Raw genomic sequence first — 22,482 nt, 5'->3', positions numbered from 1 at the left:
TTGTGTCAAATAGTCACTATCAGACACAGGAATAAAGTTATTATTCAGAAATTTTCAAAATATGTTCCTCTACTTTTTTCTCCTTTTTTGAAGCTGTTAATGGGAAAATATTACTTTTAGAAAGAGGGATCAGAGATTTCCCTAATCCTTATTTTTTCGAGGAAGAGACTTGCCTTGATCCAAAACTGTCTGACTGGAGGAAGGAAACATTTACTGCAAGTCAGTCCTCCTAGTTCCAGTTGAGACATAGTGGAGTGGGGAAATACTGACACACACTGACTCATTAATATTTACACCCTGAGATTCAAAGTGTGACATGAAGTTTTTATCTAAGCAGGAACATTTCCTCCTGGCCTCTAACTGCCCCGCTCCAAGTCTTATTTAAAGCAGAAGTTTGAGTCATCAGAAGAGAAACAGAAAATATTGAACAGTTCAGCGGTAGAGCCATGGATGAAAAGTAATTTATCCATAACAGTTATGGCTGAAATGTGGTTGATAATTCTTTGTGATTTCACAGGCTCAAAGTCTAAATCTAGATCCTCTAAGTGATAAAGAGTTTGAGAGCTTTTTCAACCTTTGGCCGCTTTGTTTGCTAAATATTCATTGTGCATTAATGACACCTTCTGTAGTTTTTATAACCAGTTTGGTCAGTCAACCTTTCCTTTTATACAGAATTTCCTTAAAGACTTTCAATTGCTCGGAATTAAACCTTGAAAATACACATTAACTTGCAAATCCATACACTTAGAGCCTGCCAGGATTAACCATTGTGATCTGTTAAAGGAAAAGTTCTCAAGTAGTGTTAATACCTTACCATGTACTTCTTTGGATACGCCTTTGCACTGTGGACTTTCTACCCTCTTAATTATTGAGGTCATGCCAACAGGAAATAAAACAGAAAAAATAAGCATTTGATAAGATAAGGCTTTATAGATTACTGTAGAAAGGCATGTCTAATTCTGCACATGCATGGAAATAAAACAATTATTAACCAGACATGGATAAATACCAGAGAAGAGCTGCACGAGACACACAAGCAGGTGATACTAAGACACAGATTATACCGTGTACACTTTCTGAACTCAGACTGAGGATATTTTTTCTAAAAGATCAAGATGAAGACTCTGCTGTTGTTCTCACTGAGCCTTACAGGTAAGTCATTTCTGTATGATCTTTTGAAGTGTTTTCTCCAAAATAAAGATTTCTGCTTCTCTTTTCCTTACTATCTTTTTTAATGTTAAGTCTTGCATTAAGGTCTTGTTTTTCCAATCAGCTCCTAGTCGACTTTTAAATTGAAGTCACCTTTTAGCTAGCATTTAGTGTATGAGTTATGTCAAGTTATTAAAGGAAGTGTAATTAACTAAAAGTTTCATGCCTGTGTCATCATAAAACATACTTGTGTTTGATAGTTGAATTGAACTGTTTGTATCGGGTCCCGGTCTTGTGCCTCTGTCTGAACATTATCCCTTGATTATTTGACATTGTCCAAAATCAATAGTGGGCTCTCTTACATAGCATATCAATATACATATCTAATATACATACATGATTTGGGAAAAAAGGGAACTTTAAAAGATAATGTGAAAATTTCTGGCAACTGTCTTTTAATAAAATATGAATTGCATGGTATGAATTTTGTATTAATGCTGTCCTCTATACCAAATACAAACCATGATGATTCTTGATAATCTTAATTGATTAAATAATTGATGCAAATATGGAACTGAGAGTTCAGGTAGACCAGAGACATTATTTAAAGAGATTCTTAGAATTTGTATCAAAAAAGCCAAAAGACCAAATTTTGTGTTACTACAAATAATAATAATAATTATAATAATAATAATAATAATAATAATAATAATAATAATAATAATAATAATAATAATAATAATAATAATAAAGGAAGATTAAATCTCTACAAAAAAAGATGCAAAGTGAAGAAAAGTTAGTGCATAGTTATTTTAAAAAATATAAAAAAAATTGTCACAAAAAATACCAAACTGCTTTAAAGAGGCGCACAAAACAACGGTAAACCTGATACGACCTCAAAAAAAGGGTCAAAATGACCCCAGAGAGACACAAAAAACCTTCAAAGGACACAGGTGCTCTGGGTCTCACAGGTGCTCTGGGCCTCACAGGTGCTCTGGGCCTTACAGGTGCTCTGGGCCTCACAGGTGCTCCGGGTGTCACAGGTCTAAAGCAGTTGGAGTGATGGGGTTTCTTCTTTTATGTCTGTGTCATTATTGAATAAATGCAGGGAGGTGAAACTAATTTTTGTTTTCTCGTTGCAGTTGCTCTGGGAATGCCACCGTTTGCTCTTGATGTGGCACAAAAGCCTGTCCTAGTTAAAGAAGACCAAAAACCAGTGCTGGGGGACTGGCTTCCTGTGCAGGGCCACGTGGTCGTGGAAGATCCTCTGCCTCAGGTCAAACAAGAAGAAAAGAAAGAGCAGGCGAAAATGGCTCCCGGGGCAGCGAAAGAGGAGCAGAGTGTGATGGAAAAAGAGGTAAAAAAAGAGAAACCAGAGGTTAAGGTGGAGGAAATGGGTCAAGATACTACAGAAGTTCAGATGGAGCAGCAGGTGAAAGAAAAGCAAGAAGTTAAACCAGAGCAAGAAGCAAAGGTGGAGCTAAAAGTGGAGATGGAGCAAGAAAAAACTGCAGCAATGAAGGAGGAGGTAAAGGCTGAGGTGGAGCCAGCAGTTAAGATGGAGCCAGAAGTTATGTCTGAACCTGAGGTACAAGTAAAGCCAGCGGTTGAGGTGGAGGAAGTTAAAGAGGAGGTGGAGCCAGAAGTTAAAATGGAGCCAGAAGTTATGTCTGAACCTGAGGTACAAGTACAGCCAGTGGTTGAGGTGGAGGAGGTTAAAGAGGAGGTGGGGCCAGAAGTTAAGATGGAGCCAGAAGTTATGTCTGAACCTGAGGAACAAGTACAGCCAGCGGTTGAGGTGGAGGAGGTTAAAGAGGAGGTGGAGCCAGAGGATGAGCTTCAAGATGAGTTTGGGGTGCAAATGGACCTCCTGCCAGAGACAGAAGCAGGTCTTGAGGCTGATGAAGAGCACACTGACTTTGAGGGACAATTTGAAATGTTTGAGGAACCTCTCATGGAGCTGGAACCGCTGGATGATGACAAAGTGGTTGAAAAAGAGCAGAGCGATGCAGAGCAGACAGAAAAGGAAAACTCCCCAAGAGCGGCATTTCAAAATCTACCTGTGCAAGACGAGGAAGGGTTTGTAAAAGAGAGTGACGCTTTATTTGATGAACCAATCATGGAGCTGGAGCCAGAGGAAGGGGAAGAGGCCCCCCAGTATGCCATGCCAGGTGCTGAAAATATGGAGGAAGGGCCACTGTTGGACTTTATGGGTGATCCAGTGAAACCTTTCGATGAATATTTCCCAAATGAAGAGGCGAGGATGGGGATGGATGACGGTTTTCCTGCAGAGGAGCCGGACTATATGATGATGGAGGAACCAGGAAGTGAGTTTAAGGAGGAGATGTCTAAACAGAGAAGCTTTTCACTGGCACAAGACAACCAAGGTAAAGTCTAGATAGAATATAATACACAAAAATGCAGTTATTTTAACTGTTCCTTCTCAACCTACTCAACAAAAGAGAGTTCTCTCAATGAAATCCCCAACACAGTTCTCACTCCCAAATTAAACAACAAAAACCTTGAAAAAAATGTATTAGATCTAGGTCTTTATTCAAACAACAAATTTTCTAATGCAGGTCCTACTGATTAGGTTACAGGCTACATAATCATGCTGATAATGTCTTAAAATCCTGATTCTATCAATAAAAAAACGACAGCTTCTTTGTGTTAAAATCAAGACATCAATCCTGATGTGTTAACTAGGGCCACCAGAGGGTGCAGTCACTTAAGGTTGAAACAGACAGCCTTGGTCATGGAGAGGGGTAAGACATGGTTGAGTCCAGTACCAAAAAATACTAGACTTTTTTGGGGGGGTTAAGGTATATGACTACGTAAATGTCCATTAAAAAGTAGGGATGAGAAAGACTACTGTTTTTTGTTTGTTTTTTTGCAGTTACTTCTTATGTTGAGTTGATGCTAATGTAATGCTTCCCTACTAGCATATATTTTCAGATGTCAAAACCTCATATGAGCTCAACCTTACTTCAATAAATACTTAATAAAGTCTGTGCAAGGACTGGATTCTGTCCTCCATCATTTGTACTGAACACATGCTAAAGTGATATTTTCTTGGCCAGTATAGAGGTTAGATATTGAAGAGGAAAAGCTGCCCAGCTAGCAATTTTTTGCTCTAAAAACATTCTGTTAATGTTACTGAGAATGTTACTGTGTTCACAGATTGTTCTCTAGTAACATTCTCTAAAAACCTTCATAAAATTTGCTCGAACAGTGCTCGAATATTATGCCTTAATGTTCTTCAAACATTCTAATCTCTGACCCAAAGAATGTTATCAAAACATCCTTTGACTGTTAAAGATAAAACATTCTTTCTTTGTGCTAATGAAATATCACTAGAATGTTCTTAAACAAAATATTTTCTGATTTCAGAAAAATCCTGAAAACACTTTTTATATGTTGCTTTGAGAATGTTGCTTCTTTGTTATTAAGTAACATTATGGGAACATTTTATAGAAAACATTCAGTAATCTTTTACCTAAAGAATATTATCAAAACATCATCTGAATGATATAGACAAAATGTTCTTCTTCCATTAATAGTTCAAAAAAGGAACATTATTTAAATCAATAAACATCCTTCAGATGTTCTTTGAATATTTCAATCAAAACCTTGTCTGTTACCTAAAGAATATTATCAAAACATACTCTGAATGTTAAAGACAAAATGTTCTTCTTTCATTGATAGTTCACAAAAAAAGGAACATTATTTGAATTAATGAACATTCTTACGATGTTCTTTGAATGTTACACTCAAAACCTTGTCTTGTACCATTATCAAAACTTATAGTGAATTATAGCCAATGTGGTGAGAACATTCCCTGCTATCTGGATGCTATCTGGTGTTTGTGGTTGCATGTGTGTTTAGTTTAAAGAAAAAAAAAGAACCATCTGAATCTTTTGAAGAGAGAGATGATTGAAAATGTTGTAATTTTTCTTTACAGCCACCAGGCAGAGCTATTGTTCTGGACTTCTGCTGGGGGAAACTTGTTACCTGTTTTTCCAAGAGCAAAAAAGGGCAGCAGATGCTGAGGTATTTATATGTTCTCCATCATCTGAAAGATGCACCATAAAGCCTTCAAAGTCTATAAAGTCGCCTTTCTTTTGTAAGACTCAATTTGCATAATCCATCTGTCACTATTTCTTTTCAGTTCTACTGCCAGGACAGTTTCCCTGGTGGCCACCTGGCCTCCGTCACGAGTCAGAACATCCACAGAGAGGTGATAGAGTTGATGCTGCAGGAGAACGGGACTCTGACTGACAGCTGGATTGGAGGGCTGAGATATTTGGATGTATGTTTTTTCAGTCAGACATTATAGGGAAATTAAAAGATATATCTAAAGTTGTAAAATAATAACTTAACCATCACTAATCATTTCAATAAAGTGGTTATTTTTTATGATTGCGTTTTTATTTGCAGAATAAACTAAATAAAGGACTTTTCCTTTTCCTCATTAATCTTTTGTTCTCCTCTAGACTGGTCGCTTTATCTGGTTGGATGGATCCCAGTGGGACTATTCTGATTGGCTGTCAGGGGAGCCCAGTAACAATGCAGAGGAGGAATGTGTGAAAATGGCAGCACTTGGTAAGAGTCAGACTTTTTTTCAAATTTGTACCAAAGACTTACTGATTTTATTTTCTATGTTTAAAAAATGCAAAATTAAGGATTGTTAAACACTCTTGGACTGGGTTTCTGATCTGCCTTCTGTTTAACTTTCAGGAAAAGGAAAGTTCAGTGGCTCCACATGCTCGGAACCTCAGTCTTTTATCTGCTCTTTCCCTTTCCAGTGAAAGTACAGTGAGCTTTTGTCTCATCAGAGTCTGATGCTTTAAGGTTGAAGTCACATCTTAGAAGGAAATGGGCGGACAACAAACAACGACTTACAGTAAAGATCCATACTTCATCAACTCAGGTCCTCCAAGAATGTTGTATATATTATTCTATTATGGTTTTGTATTGTTTTAAAATGAAGCCAAATGCTGTATAAAAAATAAAAAATATTTGTGATATTTCGTTCTTCATTTTGTTGTTAGTATTGCCCTTGTGAGCAAATGTGTACCTAATTTAAAGCTCCTGTAAGGATTGTTTTTTTGGTTCCTTATGAAACATAATGAAATTAATATTAATGCCTCTTTATGATCTTAGAAAGCCAACAAGACTTTTTGTAAGAGGAACCATTTAGAAGACTTTTCTAAATAGTTATTTTTTAAGGTTTTAGACAATTGGCAGGGGTAGATGCCAGTAGTAATGGTGGACTGCACACTGAAGAAATATTCTTTTATTACATTTCCCACATAGAAGATTCTTAATGAGCGTATGTTTCATTGTGAAAATGAAGTAGCGTTAAGTTTTTCATTTAAAGCAATACTACTATCGTTTAAAAAAGAATCAGCAAAGAGATAAAAGATACTGCTTTGAACACAGGGGGCACCAAAGTCAGCTAAAACCAAAAGTTCCTCAAAGGAGCTTTAGGTAAATTTCATGCTCACTGATAACTGAATACTAAATCATGATGGTTATTTATTATGGAAGCATATATGTAACAAAATCAAAATGAAAAAGCAAATTTGCAAATTAAATTACATTAACAGAAGTGTTTTTTTAATTTTAAAAATATGTGCGCATCATTTGACTCATAAATAAATTCATATTCAATAATCCTATTTGCATTTTAATTTTCATCTTCAATAATGCTAGTTATTTTACATTTTTAAAATGAAAAAGAAAATGATATTTACTTTTTAATTTTCTTGTTATTTTCTTTTTTTTTCTTTTCAATTTTGAATGCATTTTAATTTTCAAAATTCAATTTTTACTATTGTTGATGATGAAAATTAAAATGCAAATAGGATTATTGAATATTAATTTAATTTATGAGTCAAATAATGCGCACATATTAAGAAAATTCTGTTAATGCAATTTAATTTACAAATTAGATTTTTCATTTTCATTTTGTTACACATAAGCTTCCATAATTTATGTTTATTCTTTTTTAACATGCAAATACAACATTTTAAAAATGTAAATATATCCCAAAGTTCATAATTTTTTTGTAAAAACTTGTATTTTTCCTAACTCTGTAAAGAGCAAACAGCTTTTTTTCTTGTTTATCTAAACTGTCTGTCTATAAACTGTACCTGGCATGAAGTAAAGCTGGTGTGTGCATGTGTACAATAAAAGGCAGAGGAGTAGATCATGTGTAGAGTCTGTTTCTGTGCAGAGTCCAGCCTGGACTGCAGAGTTTATGACCGAGCACTGATACAGTGGCATCCACATGTGTTCGTAAGCCAGGCTGTGAGGCTCAGCCGAGGGGATTCACAGCCTCAGTGCTCAAACTCACACAAAGGCCTGCCAGCAGACAACTGTGTGCTGCATGTAGCTGGAGAATGACTCTAAATGACAGATGGCACCAAACAGCACTGAGTCATTCTCATCTAAACAGCAACTCTAATAATCAGTCAAGGTTTGGAGGATTTCCAGAGCATCAGTATCTCAACAACATGAGTCCAATGCTCGACATTTCATGAATCAATCACTGCTGATGAATGATTTATTCCCTTGACTTAGTTGATGCCAGAATAACAACTGATGTAATCATTTATTCTTCATCTGTTTCATCATACAGTATCAACTCACCTGATGATGACTAAACAGATCTGGACAGAATACTGTACAGAGTCTAAAAATATGATTCTGTGGTGCACAGCAGGATTTCAAAGATATCTCTCCAGTAATAGATTGGAGATGCAACCCCAACAGTGAGCTCTCAAATCCAACAAAAGTCTGTGTTCCTGGTAAGCGAACAATGGACAATCTTCTTGACTAGCATGTGCCAAAAACTGTATTTCTCAAACCACAGCTCATGTCGGATCAGATCATTTGAGTATTAATATTGGTAAATGAGTTGGCGGTGGATGTAGAATGGTCTGCAATTAAAATAGATGGATAAAGAGCTGCCAGTCATCGACTTAGAGTTAATAATCCTCATCCTCACATCCAAAGGTCAGGGAGAGGTTGTGTAGCCAGTGGAAAATGAGTCACAGTCACACAAAGCAACATGTGAGGCCCTGCAGGATTTGAAGTAGCAGCATGCTCAGCCTGAATGTGTGAATGGATCAGTTAATGGGCGCTAAGCTGCTGTAATTTAAAAGGGTAGGTGAGGTAATGAAAACATATCATATGTGAGTGTGAACAGCTTTAATGGTCAACAACATGTGAGGCATCAAAGTAGATCTCTCTTTACGACTGAACGGCTGTTCACTGATATGCAAGATTAGCCATCAGGCCTGGACTCCATATGCGGAGTGAGGTGGATTCGTCAAAGTGGGTCCTGGATGGACTGGAGGTTTAGATACACCTAACAGACTGATTGTTGAGTTAAAGTTTCCTTGTTAAAAACTCAGAACTTAAATTCTTTGTGAGCATCAGTTCATGACTTTACCTATAAATGTGCGATAATGTTGATAGAGGTTTTTTTTTATCTGGATGTAAAGAAGACATACAGACACTACAGCCTCTGCAGCTCCTATATGTTACCTGGATGTTTGAGATAACACATAAACATTTAAATCTAAGTGTGTATTGTACTGATGCAGAAAATGTTTCTCTTGCCACATTAAGGGATCTGTATTACAGTTATTTGGAGGGCCTGGCGTGGGTTGTAATTTTTCATGGTTATTGGGGTGGTACATTTCAGAACAGCAGGGGGTGGTTTATGATATGACTCTTAGATTCAGTCTATGTTTTTATATTCTTATATTGTGTCTTTATGTAAGTATCTTATCTATGTCTCCTGGATGGATCTTTTCGTCTTGTTATCTATACTTTAGCTGTTTTTTAAAGCTCCTGTGGGTGAGTTTTCACTGATTATGAAAAAGACTGAAATTAACTGTGATGCCTCTTCATGGCCTATTAAATCAAACTAGACCATTATGAAAAACACTGACAATTCCTACACTGTAATATTAAATGCCTGTGACTGCTGTGAGGGGGTAAGTGCCGGACTAGTTAATTGACAGCTTGGTGACAAACAAAACTTAAAATTTATTTTTTTCACAGCAAATATTTATGAGTAAGTAAGTAAGTAAGTAAGTAAGTAAGTAAGTAAGTTGTATTTAGTATAGCACCTTTCATACAATAGAATTACAAAGTGCTTCACTGGAAAAACATTCAAATTAAAATGAAATCATAAAACATTAAAATGAAATCATAAAACAGTAAAAGAAACAGACAATAGCAGAATAAAAAAATGAGTCTGTACAAGGTGAGTCAAAGGCCTGTTTAAATAAATGTTTCTTTAAGAGTTTTTTGAAAGTGACAACAGAGACAGCTGAGCGAATATTTACAGGAAGAGCGTTCCACATTGTTGGTGCCACCACTTCAAAAGCACGGTCACCTTTTGTTCTTAGACGAGCTCCAGGGACAACCAGCAAGCCCTGATCAGAAGACCTGACTGACCTATAGAGGTAGGGGTGGAGCAGGTCGGGGATATATTCAGGAGCCTGACCGTGCAGAGCTCTATACACAAAAACAAGAAACTTAAAATGAATCCTAAATTTAACTGGAAGTCAATGTAGGGAAGATAGAATCGGAGTGATGTGGGTTGTCCGGCTGGACTTAGTCAACAGCCTTGCAGCGGCGCTCTGGACTAATTGAAGATGATGGAGGGACAACTTACTGAGGTAGGTGAAAAGTGAATTACAATAGTCCAGTTGGGATACATTTGACTTTAAAAAAAGAAGCAGATGAGATTTGTTGTCAGAAAACACTAGTTAACATGTACAGGACAAGATAAGCAGCGATGCAAGAGGTATCACTCTGTCCACAGGGGGGCGTTAAAATCGACTCAAACAGAAAGTGCCCCATAGGAGCTTTAATGAAGATAAAAAATACTGCTTGAATCACACACAGAAAAAAACGTGTTTTTATAAAGTGAATTCTACATTACAGCACCCCTCACAAATCAATTAAGTTTCATAAAGCTGTCATAATAGTTTAGCAGTGTACACATTTAAGACGCTACACCAAACATCTCACCTTTCTGATCCTTTATTTTTGTTGCAGTCTATCCATCTTAAACTCAGAACATTTGTGTTTCTCACATGAGGAGGCTAGGAGAGGGGGAGAGAGAAATATCAGGGGAAAGGAGAGGGTTAAAAAGCGTGTTAAAGGTAAAAGAGGTAGGTATTTCCCTTACTTTCCTTCTGTTGACTTTCCTCCTGTTGCGTTTGAAATGAGCACTGTTCTTTGTGGAGCATGCCAGGTGGCAAAAATCCATCTCATACATTTCAGAAAAATCTCATATACTGTAGATCTGCTCTCCGTTCTGCCAAGATAAACATAAATATGCAAATACATAGGCACAGAGCCACAGTGTGAATACATGCATTCTCAAATGTTTACATGTCAGGTAAAGGGAGAAGATATTCTGGTTGCTGTGAAACATTCAGCATGAAATCAAATGCTGGACATAATTTTGAAGTCACATTAAGAACAGAAATAAACAAGAAAAATATGGTAATATCAAGAGTTGATGTTTATGTGCTGGGAGGGGTCATGCTGTGTTTATCTCTCTGTCAGACTTCATAAATCTGTTACTCTGCCTCTGTCTCTCACATTTGACAGTCCACAGTCGCTCCTGCCTTGTTTAGAGGTGTCACTGAGGATGATACATCTGTGACCACAAGAACGCAGAGGAAAGACCTGCTGACAAAACCAGAGAGGAGGACTGAGGAGCTAGAGAAACATACAGGTAGGTTTCACTACCTTTGAGGAGCAACACATTTTGATTTTTGAGATTTTTTTTTTCACTTTTTAGTGGAATGAGAAGACAAGAATCACTTTCAGATCCCTAAGATTCAGATTCTAAAATCCTTCCAATAGCTATTTTTTTTGATCAAATGAAACTGCATGTAGAACCTTTTGAATATGATGTTTACCTACTAGAGAGCCCCCAACCCCTGTATCACTGTGTGCAGCATGTTAACTGCAGGGTTTAAGCAGCTGTGTTTCTGGCCTCCAGACTGAAGCTCAGTGGCAGCCAAACAGACAAGCAGACTAAAACTAGTCCATTCTTTCCAACTTTTACTGAGCTTAAAGTAAGCCACAAACAAAACAAATCATAAACAAGCTCACTAAATATAAAACACAGTCCTACGCCAGACAACTTATTATTGAAAAGTGAAGCCAAAGTGTTGTCAGTCAAATAATTTTTGATTAACATGGATTATTTCAACACAGATTCATATTGATGGCACATTTTTGTTTATTTGTGATATATATTTTAATGTTTTTGCTCATTTTAAAAGGAAACCTAAATAGGGAAATGTAAACTAGCAAAGCATACACTGCATACATACACGTTTGTTTACAATCTTCGGTACTTAAAGCTCCTGTAAGGTGTTTTAATGTTGTTATGAAACACACTGAAATGAACAGTGATGCCTTTATATGAGCAACAAAAGCAAACCAGACCATCAGCAACAACAATGAGCTTCTCTATATTGTGATTTTTAATGTCTGTAGCCGCTTCAAGGGGGTAGGTAGGTGTCACATCAGATTACTGACAGCAAACTGAATACAAAGACTTTTTTTACTGTTTCCACAGCAGCAAATATTTAAAGTGAGTGACACATTTGACAGTTAACATAAAGCACGTGAGTTGAGTTGTTCTCTTTGCCAGAAATTACCACGTATGCACACCCTGCAAAAACTTAAAAAACTAAACAAGTCTTATTGTCTTACTCCTAGACTTCATATAAGCCACAACCCCCTGACAAGTCCAGACAAATGTCTCATTTAAAGATAGTATGAGCAGAAAATAAGACCTGAATTGCTTTTAATGAGTAAAAAAAATCTCCAAATAGGGTAAGAGTAAGAATTCTTTTTATATTTTGGGGCTTTTACACCTTTATTTGAATAGAGCAGAAAATTGGATGAGAGAGTGGGGGAATGACTTGCGGGAAAGGGGCCACGGGCGGGAATTGAACCAGTTGCTATATGAAAAAGAAAAGAAGGAAAATAATGCTTGATTAAGAATGATTATTTTATTTTAGAAACTTATCAAATAAATATTTTCTACCCCGTTCAGATTTTTTCTATCAAACTTTTTGTGACCATAGACTGTATAAAATATGGACGTAGTATCCGTGACGTCACCCATCTGTTCCTGAGCGCTGTTTTGAAGCCAATTGACGGAGGCAGCCATATTGGAAATGCGGAACTCAACCAGGCAGTGTGACGTAAAGGGGCGGAGTCTGAGCCTCTTAGCCAACAGCTATGTGTTACCGACCGGGAGTCAAGTCAGTCATGTCCTTATTTGGGCAAAAACTCGGAATCTGAATATCTTCTGAACCGTCGTGTTAGAAAAAAATTCACCCCACGTACAGTGTGTGCCGATAGAGAAATTAGCTACGTAGAGCCAAGCCGTTTTTTTAACCAAGCTGTTAACATGTTTATTAATGCTGCAAAGATCGTCTTTTTCCCATTCATGTCTATGTGGTTTCCGGTGTTTTTGCAGCCAGCCTCAAGCGGATTCTTGATGAATTGCAGTTTATAACACTTCCACATGGGCTTCATAGTTTGAGACCGGAGGTTGCAGCTTGCTTGTGACCCTGATGAGTGGTTTCACACAGCAGAACTGTCATTGACTCTTCATTTAACACCCTCTCTAACTGACGTACAGTGATGGCAGGAGAGGCTATGGACCGGAGGAACATCTGGAAGCCAAATTTTTACTACACTCTGGGGAAGGAGTCATTTTGTTTTGCTGGTCATGACATCAGCATCCGCGAGTCAGTGGATACCTATGGGGCTCTGATCTGGCCTGGGGTACGTCTCGACACTGATGTGTATATGTAAAAAAAAAAGTCTCTGAATCTGGTTGTATGACAAGAATGACATAATGTTATATTTCATACAATATTTTGCAGGCGATAGCAATGTGCCAGTTTCTGGAGAATAACCAGCAACAAGTGAACCTAATGGACAAAGCAGTGCTGGAGATAGGAGCTGGGACTGGTCTGCTCTCTATAGTGGCCAGTCTGCTGGGTATGTCCATGATATTGAAGTTCAACATTGTGTGAAGTAATAAGTAACAAGTAGCCAGTTGGTATTACCAGTGAATTTCTAATCTATTGAATATCTTAGGACACACTTTTGACAACTGTAGTTCCCCTGCATGCAGTAGCAGTTAGTTGTAGTTACTGAAGCTACAAACTAGTTATAATCATGATGTACTAAAAGTTGTTGAGCTTCTTACTTGCAATATACAAATCTTGGTCTCTCGTTGGAACTCAAGGAATTATCAGAGGGTCATAAACACTTGAGTTCATTGTATGAGGAGCATGACTTTCCACCCACACTAGCATTTTTGCATTGCAAGCAGACGAGGAGTTGCACAGACAGTATCTTGAAAAACAGAGCCACTGGACAGATGTGAAGATTCTTTTTTTCCCATTCATCAGGCTTGGAAAACTCTGGTGCCATTCTGATATCTCTGAAATATAACAGCTTTTCAAACAGTTTTCACTTTACTGCTCTGCTGCTTTTATTAGACAACTACAGTAAAACAACAAAGTAGAATGCTAGCCGTTTTGAAAACCATTTCTTGTGAATTATAATTGATTGAAAGCCTCACTTCAGTGTGTAGAAGTCATTCTGTGGGGAACATACATTTATAAAACCCATTTCATGTCACTCCCTGAAAGAGCTAAGACTCTTCCCCTGAACCCCAAATGAATTTGAAATGCCTGGTTTCATCCCCAGGCGCCTGGGTGACTGCCACAGACCTTCCTGACATCTTGTCTAACCTGACCTTCAACCTCCTGCGAAACACCAAGGGTCGATCTCGCTACACCCCTCGGGTGGCTGGGCTCACCTGGGGCCAGGACCTAGAGCGGGACTTTCCCCACACATCCAACCAGTTTGACTACGTCCTGGCAGCCGATGTGGTCTATCCCCATGACTGCCTAGAAGAACTGCTAGGAACCATGCGTCACTTCTGCAGACCAGGAAGTCGTACGACGTTGCTGTGGGCCAACAAGATCCGGTTCCAGTCAGACTTGAGGTTCATAGAGGGCTTTCAGAGCAGCTTCAACACCTCCCTGCTCACTGAGCTCCCACAGGAGGAGGTAAGGATCTACAAGGCAACGGCCAAGGAGTGACAGAAGAGATCCTGAGAGGTTCTGTGTTTAAATAAAAAAAGACAGATTTAATTTTTTATCTGCTGATTTAAATTAGTAGTGAGAAAATTCTTGTTTTGAAGCGTGTTTACACTACATACGACTACAGCACTGTGTTATCAAGGTAGCAGCAGAAACAAAGCTACTCAGATTTCCATTTTCAGAAGCCAATTTATTTGCCAGTATGTTTTTTGTAAAGTTGTTGTTTTTATCGCTTTTTCTTTACTTTTCAAACTTCTGCTTAACAATTTTGTTTTCAAAAATAAATTAAAATACCTTAAACATTCTCCATAATCTCTGAAATTTGTCTCATTAATTCCTAAACCTTTCACCAAGGTGCTATGCTTTTGCTATTGAGCAAATAGTTTGTATTTTTTTAATTAATTTTTGATATTAGAACACTATTTGGGTGGAGGCTTCAAATAAGCTCTCTGAGTTTTCTGCCTCTTCCTGCACAGTATATTATATATCTTTGCTCTTTTTTTGTGTGTATTTTCTTTTAATTGTGCAAATAAATAAACATAACATAAACACAAAGAGTCAATTATGAACCATACAGCTAAAACACAATTTTTGAAGGTGGCTGGTGCTGCCAGGTCACCAATATCAATACTGCAAGGACTATGTAAGTACTATTAGTATTTCAATACTCACCTCTCAAAAGTGCTTGTTTCAGGGTCAAACTTTAAATAATATTGGCAATTTGATGATATTTGAGGATCAACACATTGAGTTGGTTTCATATTTCAAGTGTCATAAATGTGAAGACAGGAGAAGATTTTAAAAGTATTTCCAAGTAGTTTGTTGATAAATTTCAAGTCATATTGACAATTGGAGCAAGATATATTGAATTCATTTTGTTTCATAGTTACATTTGAGCTAAGTGAAATTCCCCTACAGTTTAAGGGTTACATTATGTGTGTGTTTTTAAAAGTGTGGGCTGTAGGACGAAGTGTTTGAAGATGGTTAAAATTTCTCCTACACTCTAACAATGACATCATCCACTCTAGAAAGAAACATTCTGCGCAATACACACTAATGATAAAATCTGACACCATCATAGTTTACAGCATAGACTGTATAAAATGTGGACGTAGGATCCGCTACAGTATTCTCGCAGTCAGCTGTGCCTCTCAATAGAAGACTCGTAATCTCAATATCTTTGAAATTGCCATGTTAGAAAAAAATCTGCACAAAAAGAACTGCAGTTTTTAGCACTTCCCTATTGGACTCATATTTTTAGACCAGAGGTTGCCGCTTGGTTTACAGACATAAACTGTGTTTTTGTGAAAATGCCTCTTAAGGGCTAAAAAAGACTCAGGTCCCGGGACTCAGTTAAACTTTTAATGGTTTTTCTATAATAAAGTATGGCAAAACTATATTGGCCCAGAAGATTGGCCTTGACAAAAGACACGGAATAAAATTAGGTTGCCTGTTCACTTCCCAAACCAGCCATCCTGATAAAAATTGATGAGAAGAAGAGTCTTTCAAGACAATAAACCAGTGTCATTCTGATGTTTTTGCCTCTGTTAATTAGATACCTGCATGGATTATCGGTACACAAAAGCTGAGGGACAGGATTAATTAAATATGAACTAACACATTTTCCATTAAATGGCATACACTCTATTGGGTCACACATGCAAAAGAGTCAATTCAACATTACACATGTTCAACATGTGACTGTCAATTAGCACCAAAGATGCCAAGTAGCTAAGATCCTACCTTAGTTTCACACTGCACTTTTAATCTAAAAGCAGTACATAGCTTAACAAAAGAAGAAACAAGGAAATTAAACAGATTAAAAGATGAAGATAAAAAGAGAAGATGAAGAGAGAGTAAGTCCTGCACTCAATCAAAAGTTAAGAGTGATAGTCCTGAGAATTTGAATCATCATGTCCCATGTTCTAAATAACTTCAAGTCCGTATACTATGTTTTTGGTTTATTTTCAAGTTGTTTCAAGGAGTCTAAGATACGCAACAGGTTGATGACTTTGGCTGCTCAAGTATGGACTCCCTGCGGAGGTCGTTGGGGATGGTTCCCTCAGGACCCCAAGCATTGAGCTCTCCATAAATGCCCATTTCAATCATTTCCTCCTGCCAAGGGATGGGGATGTTGCCTGAGGAAAACTCATCAAAAAAGGTCTTATCAGAATCCTCCACAGCAACTCCCTTCACTGAGGAAAAAGCTCCGACGTCATCAAGGCTTTTAGCATACACCACTTTGGGGTCAGGGACAAAAGGAGGAGGCAGAATACCTGGGGAGGTGAGAGGGGAAAATTAAATCACACCAAACTGTGGGAGGTACATTTCTAGCCTGAAAGTACCAGATTGATTCACTGTTGGAAATAAGTGTAGGAGAGATTTCCAAAGGGGTTATGACAAAAATACCTCTGGATGCAGCAACCAATCACAGCAAACAAGCATGTGACTTAAGGGTAGGCTGTAAAGTTAGTTAGCTACACCAACATCAAAAACACATGACTTATCAGTTCGACAAAGTAAGACATGAATTGACAGATAAGTCTGATAGTTATGTTAGCTATTTTCAGGATTTTCCTTAGGACACAGCGCTTATCCAGGCCAGTGTTCAAGTTAAACAACAAAAAAACAGAATATGAAGTATTATAAGTAGATGGTACCTGCATTCAGTTTTCTCCAGTTGATGTCACTGAAAAATGGGTGAGCTCTGATCTCATTGCAGCATTCATTCTTGAACCCCATCCTCTGATCGACCTCTCGGGCCATCAGCCCCTCACAGAGAGACTTAGCGTGCTCGCTGAATGTGTCTGGATAGTTCACCTGCCGCGTCAGCATACGTTCTTTCATCTCCTCACGTTCCACCTGAACAGAAGACAAATACTTTGTTTCTCTTCATCTCATGTAGAGCAGAGGGTGGGTCATTTTGTACTGAAGGTTTTCAACAAAGGTGTTTCACCTTTTCCCCTCTGTTTCTGAACGGGTTCTTAGCAACCATGAACTCAAACAGCGTCACTCCCAGAGTGAAGTAGTCGACCGAAGTGTCATATTTCTCTCCTTTTAGCATCTCTGGAGCCATGTACCCTGCAAGAACCAGTATCAAACCATGTCAACAGATCTTATTGAGTATGTAAATAATGATGTTACGTGCACATTGAGCCCACCTGGTGTTCCAGCATATCCTTTAGTCAGTGTTTTGCCTTCTTTAAGCTCCACAGCAAGGCCCAGGTCGGATATACGCACATTACCTGATCAACAACCACAAGTTATCTTCACCTGCTTTACACAACAAAAACAAGCAGTTATCTCTCTGAGATTCTCACCGTCATTATCCAGCAGCACATTTTCTGGTTTGAGATCTCTGTAGATGATTCTCTTTTGGTGGAGGTGCTCCAAGCCTTGGATGATCTGAGCGATGTAGAAACAGGCTCTGGGCTCCTCGAACCCGGGGTTGTTCTCGTCCACCAGGTAGATGTGATACCTAAAGGGAACGGAGAGCAGGTGAGCTTTTGCTCTCTGACACATAGTTGAGCAATTTACATTCATTAATAGAAGTTGCAAATATGTTGCTGCTTTGTGGGGGATTCAATATATTTCATGTACACTAATACTGCTATTAACACTACGCTGTCAATTGCATTTAATAAAGTATGAAAGGTGATGAGAGGTAAACTGGAACCAATTGTGGCTTCTGCTATATTTGGAGTCTCAGGTGTATCTTCTTGATGCATCATTGACATTGTATTTATTGTATTTATTGCTGATCCTGCTGATCTGTTGGCACTAACATGTGAATGTGGTTTTCTATGTTTGTGAATGTTGCATTTGTTTATTTTTGTTCCCTAATTATTTAGATTGTTGCAATAAGGCAGGGTAAACTGTAAACAGAATTGCCCTTTGGGGATTAATAAAGTTGTCTGAACTGAACTGAACTGAAAGAGTAGTTCTGGAAGAAACACTCAGTTCATCTTGTAATTAAAATTCATTTAGAGCCCTATCTTTTAAGTATAACACATAAAATGCTGCAGGTATGTTGTTTTTAGCTCACACATGAAACTACAAACATGATCCTGATATCCAGATATGCTAGTACAGCTGTTAAAGCAACCAAATGTGCTAATTACTAAATGCAATCAATACAAATGTGAGAACACTGTAGCAAGGAGAGATTGGAGTCTTTGTCTAGGGACTGCAAAAAATATGTTCTGTCTGCAGAATTACACAAATTGAAAAAACAAAGCAGTAAAGTGATGAAGAACGTGTTTTCTATGTGTTCATTTTAGAGCTTCGAGAATGTAATTTTCAGAGTGTAAAGGTTACTTGAGATCTCCTCCGTTCATGATCGTCATGACCAGACAAAGCTCTTCTTTTGTCTGGAAAGCGTACGCCAATGACACAATGAAGCGACTGTGAACCTTCTCAAGAATCCTCTTCTCCACCATCGCCCCCTACAGGAGGACATCAAGAAAGACCAGGTTGGAAAAAAAGAAAGACACATTTTTCAAAAGGACAAAAATGTACAACTACAAGGATTTTTTTTATGTCAGTTGGTAGAAAAACATGCTGACGCACACGCCAGTTGAAAAAGTACATTAGCAGGAATGACCTCAGAAAATTCAAGGGCAAGACGAGCTGCGCCAAGATGTTCAATTCAGCAGAGCTTTTCATAAAGCTCCCAGTAATCGCTCTATCCCTGTCTCAGTGTTTAATACTGCAGGCTAAAGCCAAACCAGACAGAGGCAGGGACAAAGATGATTAGCACCATCACAGGCCGGGCACTCTCTCTGGAACATAAAGCCTGCAGAATACCTTTATTAATCATGTAGAGCATGCACAGCATCTCCAAGAGCTTTGTGTTTCCCTGAAGTCTCATGCATGGACAATACCAGACTCATTCATTAGGCTACTACTGAAACTAAGACTTGTGTTTGCTGGCACTAAGATATAGTAAACTAAAAAGACAGGGTATTTCCAACTGCTTCCAAAGCTTTCAACATTTATATCTGTCTCTAGTCTCTCAGTTGATAGAAATACAATCAGTGTACACATCAACCCCTGTTTTAAGCCTACATTTCTATTCTAGTAAGGCAGTAAATCTGGTCTCAGCAGACAAACAGCGTGGTAAGAAAAGATTGACAAATGTTCTCTCACCTCGTAGCCTTTCCTCTTCTTCAGCCTCTTTTTGTTCAGCTTCTTACAAGCATACAGTTTTCCTGTGGCTTTCATCTGACAAGCAGAAACCTCTCCAAACCCACCTTTCCCCAGCACACGGAAGTCTTGGAACCAGTCTGCATCCATAGGCTGCATCTCCAGCCACTTCCACTGCAGAAACCTCTTCAGATACAAGCTCTCCAAGAAGAAGGTGTAGGGAGCCTCACGAAAGAAGTCCAAAGTGATGGTTAATGCTGCATTAAACAAATCATCCCCCGCAGTCTCCTGGCCGTCCTTCACTTTAGCTATGATGTCCTCAGACAGATAGGCGCAGTAGTGTTTGGCAGAGGGGTCCATGTATCGCTGGATGATCTTTGAGGCCTTCTTTGCCCGATCAGAATCCTCTGCTAGGTCATAGTCCTCGATGTCTTTCCACAAACGACAAGCCCTGTGGTACTCTTTATTTGCATCCAAGAATTCTCTAAAGAGGCGTTTGCCTATTGGTTGAGTCACGCAGACTGAGTCAAAGGACAAATCCTGAGTCTCCACCAGGCCCTCACACACAGTGATGTGGGGCAGTTTGAGGCGAGAATGGTACTTCTTATCCCGAGCTGCTCCCGCATTAGAGCCATCGATGCTTCCTCGAGCATTGATGTAAGCAGAGTTTGCTACCACCGTGGTCAGTCCTCCGATATCCATGTCCAAGGTAGGTCGCTGTTAGGCAATGCAGAGAGAAGACATTGCAAAGACGAAACAGAGCGAGGGTAAATCCTGCATGCTAATTTTCATTGATGAGGATGTATGAGGTTGAAGTAGAGGTGAGAGAACGAGGACAGATCACAGAGCAGAGGCAGAGGGAACACAAGACAGAGAGAAGAGAACTTGAGACTGGTGTCAAGGCTAGATCCCAGGACACTTTGAGCCCCATACCACCCTCATAAACACACACACCTGAGTCATCACCTTTCCATAATCCATTAACACCCTAATGCCCCAGACAAAGAGTGCGAGCACAGGCTCAAACAGAACAACATGGGCAGCTGGAGCCAGGCAATCAGCAGGGACATCCCAACAAGTAGAAGAAAGTTACATTCAAATATTTTGAACTTGATAATATCGGGATTTTTTTCTCAGACTTGTTGTTGCACCATATATCTAATAAAACCATTTAAAGCTCCTGTGAGGAACGTTGGTCTGTGTCAGTTTTAACGCCCCTAGCTAACAAAACAGTTTTGCCAATATCATCCTGTACATGAAAAAGTTGTGTTTTTTACGCAAAAAAAATCTCATCTTGTTGTCTTTTAACTTTCAACTGTATAAGTGTACGTAATAAAGTAAGAACATTTGTTAGGGAAAATGTAAAAGAAAGCTTCTTTATAGAGATAGACTGGTTTATCAGTCAGGGCAATTAACAACATTTTGAAATAATCCACATCAGCTGATACCCGATACACGAGGCCGATAACAAAAATAAACAATAATGACTGCGGACACTGCAGGCAGTCTCGACAGTGTGGCTGCTGTTGAGCAATCTTAATGTCCCACTAAGTGATAACAGGTTTTTCCCCTTCTTAATGGCACAATATTAAATCTAAAACTGTTGTTTGCAGGTGTTAAATATATAATCTGATGCTTATTTTAACTCACTTTAAATGCTAATTTTAAATGTACTTTTAACATATTTAAAATGTTCCTTTTCTTTTCTGTTTTATTACATTTGTCATTTTAATTGTGCTCTTTTACACTTGTCTGAATGTTTCAAATGCTTTTAATGTTTTGATGTAAAGCACATTGAGTTGACCTTGTCTATGAAATGCGCTATACAAATAAAGTTGCCTTGCCTTGCCTATATAAAATGATGCAGTTTAATATTGCTTCTTAGATAAATATCAGTCATGTTGTGAAATCTATAGTGACACAATGTTATTTGTTTATTAGTTGTTGATTAAAAAAGTATCTAAAACACAATACAGGCTAAGATAACCATGTGTATTAGATTGAAATGAACGTGAAATAATTGATGTTATTATTATTATTGCATTTTTTTGTATTTCATCAAAAGCAAATGTTGAAAAACGTGATATCATTTAAAAAGACCTGGGATCTTTTTCTGTCATTTGTAAATTCTATTCCCTCTCTTGAGGACTAACGTGGTGTATGTCTCGTGGGCCAAGTTGTGGATACTCATTTCAAGATTGTTTGTAAGAAATAATTTTTATCCTATCTATTTATTTATGTATTTATTTATTTATTTTTTGTTTGTTTGTTTTTTGTCATTTGTTTTGTGTATCATATCTTCTTTCTGTTTCGTGAGTCCTTCCTGCTTTCTTATTTTTGAGAGAACATTTCAAAACACATTGGATTGGACTCTAGTGGTTGTCATTGTATGTTTAATGTATACAGCAGAAAAACCTAATAAAAATATATTTCAAAAAACGTGATATCAGCGATATGCTTCGGCCATCAGCCAATCTGCTTTCTAATTCTCGGCACCGGCCACTGAAAAAACAATATCAGTCAACCACTAATTTCTTTGCAACATTATCATTATAGTCACTTCTTCTGACACCTACCCTGCGGCAGCGGTTCCAGACATAAAAAAAAGAACTATATAGAAATAATCATTTTACTTGCTTATGGTCTTGTTTGATTTTTTAGGTCATACAAAGGCATCAGTATCTCTTTCAGTCTGTGTTATAATTATCTGAAAACTACTCACAGGAGCTTTAAATATCGCTTTACCAGACATGTTAACAGGGCTAATGCTATTATTTTTTTATATTAATTTAAATCACTCTGATCAGAAAGCCACTACATATACTGCCTAATGCAGTGCTTATAAGTGAGCAGAGATTGGTGTAAGGCATAGGAATATGTAGACAAAGCGTTCTAACACTAATTGTCACCCGTTTTACTTCTGTAAATATTTCTCCTATTGTGATATTTTGTCTGCAACACCTGTGCCAAAGAGTTTCTGACCTCAGAAAGGGGCATTCCAGGTGGA

General features: G+C 38.0%; 3 protein-coding genes across 5 annotated transcripts; 2 read left to right on the top strand and 1 right to left on the bottom strand.

The window, feature by feature from the left end:
• The first annotated feature begins 1,039 nt into the window (after positions 1-1,039).
• LOC117820471 (probable inactive protein kinase DDB_G0270444) lies at positions 1,040-6,176 on the top strand. Its single transcript, XM_034694250.1, has 6 exons — positions 1,040-1,152; positions 2,292-3,536; positions 5,111-5,199; positions 5,318-5,458; positions 5,643-5,751; positions 5,887-6,176. The coding sequence occupies exons 1-6, from the start codon at positions 1,116-1,118 to the stop codon at positions 5,955-5,957; spliced, it is 1,692 nt and encodes a 563-aa protein (XP_034550141.1). The 5' UTR covers positions 1,040-1,115; the 3' UTR covers positions 5,958-6,176.
• Positions 6,177-9,793: 3,617 nt separating this feature from the next.
• On the top strand, positions 9,794-14,608 carry zgc:172067 (S-adenosylmethionine-dependent methyltransferase domain-containing protein). Of its 3 annotated transcripts, XM_034694218.1 has the most exons (6): positions 9,794-9,848; positions 10,231-10,346; positions 10,792-10,918; positions 12,851-12,996; positions 13,098-13,215; positions 13,933-14,608. In XM_034694218.1, exons 2-6 carry the CDS (start codon positions 10,269-10,271, stop codon positions 14,328-14,330), a joined length of 867 nt encoding a protein of 288 aa, XP_034550109.1. In that variant the 5' UTR covers positions 9,794-9,848; positions 10,231-10,268; the 3' UTR covers positions 14,331-14,608. The 3 variants fall into 3 exon arrangements, with proteins under 3 accessions (XP_034550109.1, XP_034550110.1, XP_034550111.1); XM_034694219.1 differs by lacking the exon at positions 10,231-10,346 and having other exon boundaries at positions 9,803-9,848; XM_034694220.1 differs by lacking the exons at positions 9,794-9,848; positions 10,231-10,346; positions 10,792-10,918 and adding an exon at positions 11,958-12,033 and having other exon boundaries at positions 13,933-14,607.
• Positions 14,609-15,678: 1,070 nt separating this feature from the next.
• Positions 15,679-20,177, bottom strand: LOC117820381 (rhodopsin kinase GRK1-like). The gene is made up of 7 exons (XM_034694117.1): positions 19,479-20,177; positions 18,648-18,775; positions 17,651-17,808; positions 17,492-17,575; positions 17,287-17,411; positions 16,991-17,192; positions 15,679-16,606 (listed from the first exon to the last, which is right to left on the bottom strand). The coding sequence occupies exons 1-7, from the start codon at positions 20,175-20,177 to the stop codon at positions 16,317-16,319; spliced, it is 1,686 nt and encodes a 561-aa protein (XP_034550008.1). The 3' UTR covers positions 15,679-16,316.
• Between the last annotated feature and the right edge of the window lie 2,305 nt (positions 20,178-22,482).

The sequence above is a fragment of the Notolabrus celidotus genome, chromosome 10 (assembly GCF_009762535.1).
Source record: "Notolabrus celidotus isolate fNotCel1 chromosome 10, fNotCel1.pri, whole genome shotgun sequence".
Lineage (NCBI taxonomy): Eukaryota > Metazoa > Chordata > Actinopteri > Labriformes > Labridae > Notolabrus > Notolabrus celidotus.
This window is presented reverse-complemented; position numbering and strand designations above follow the sequence as displayed.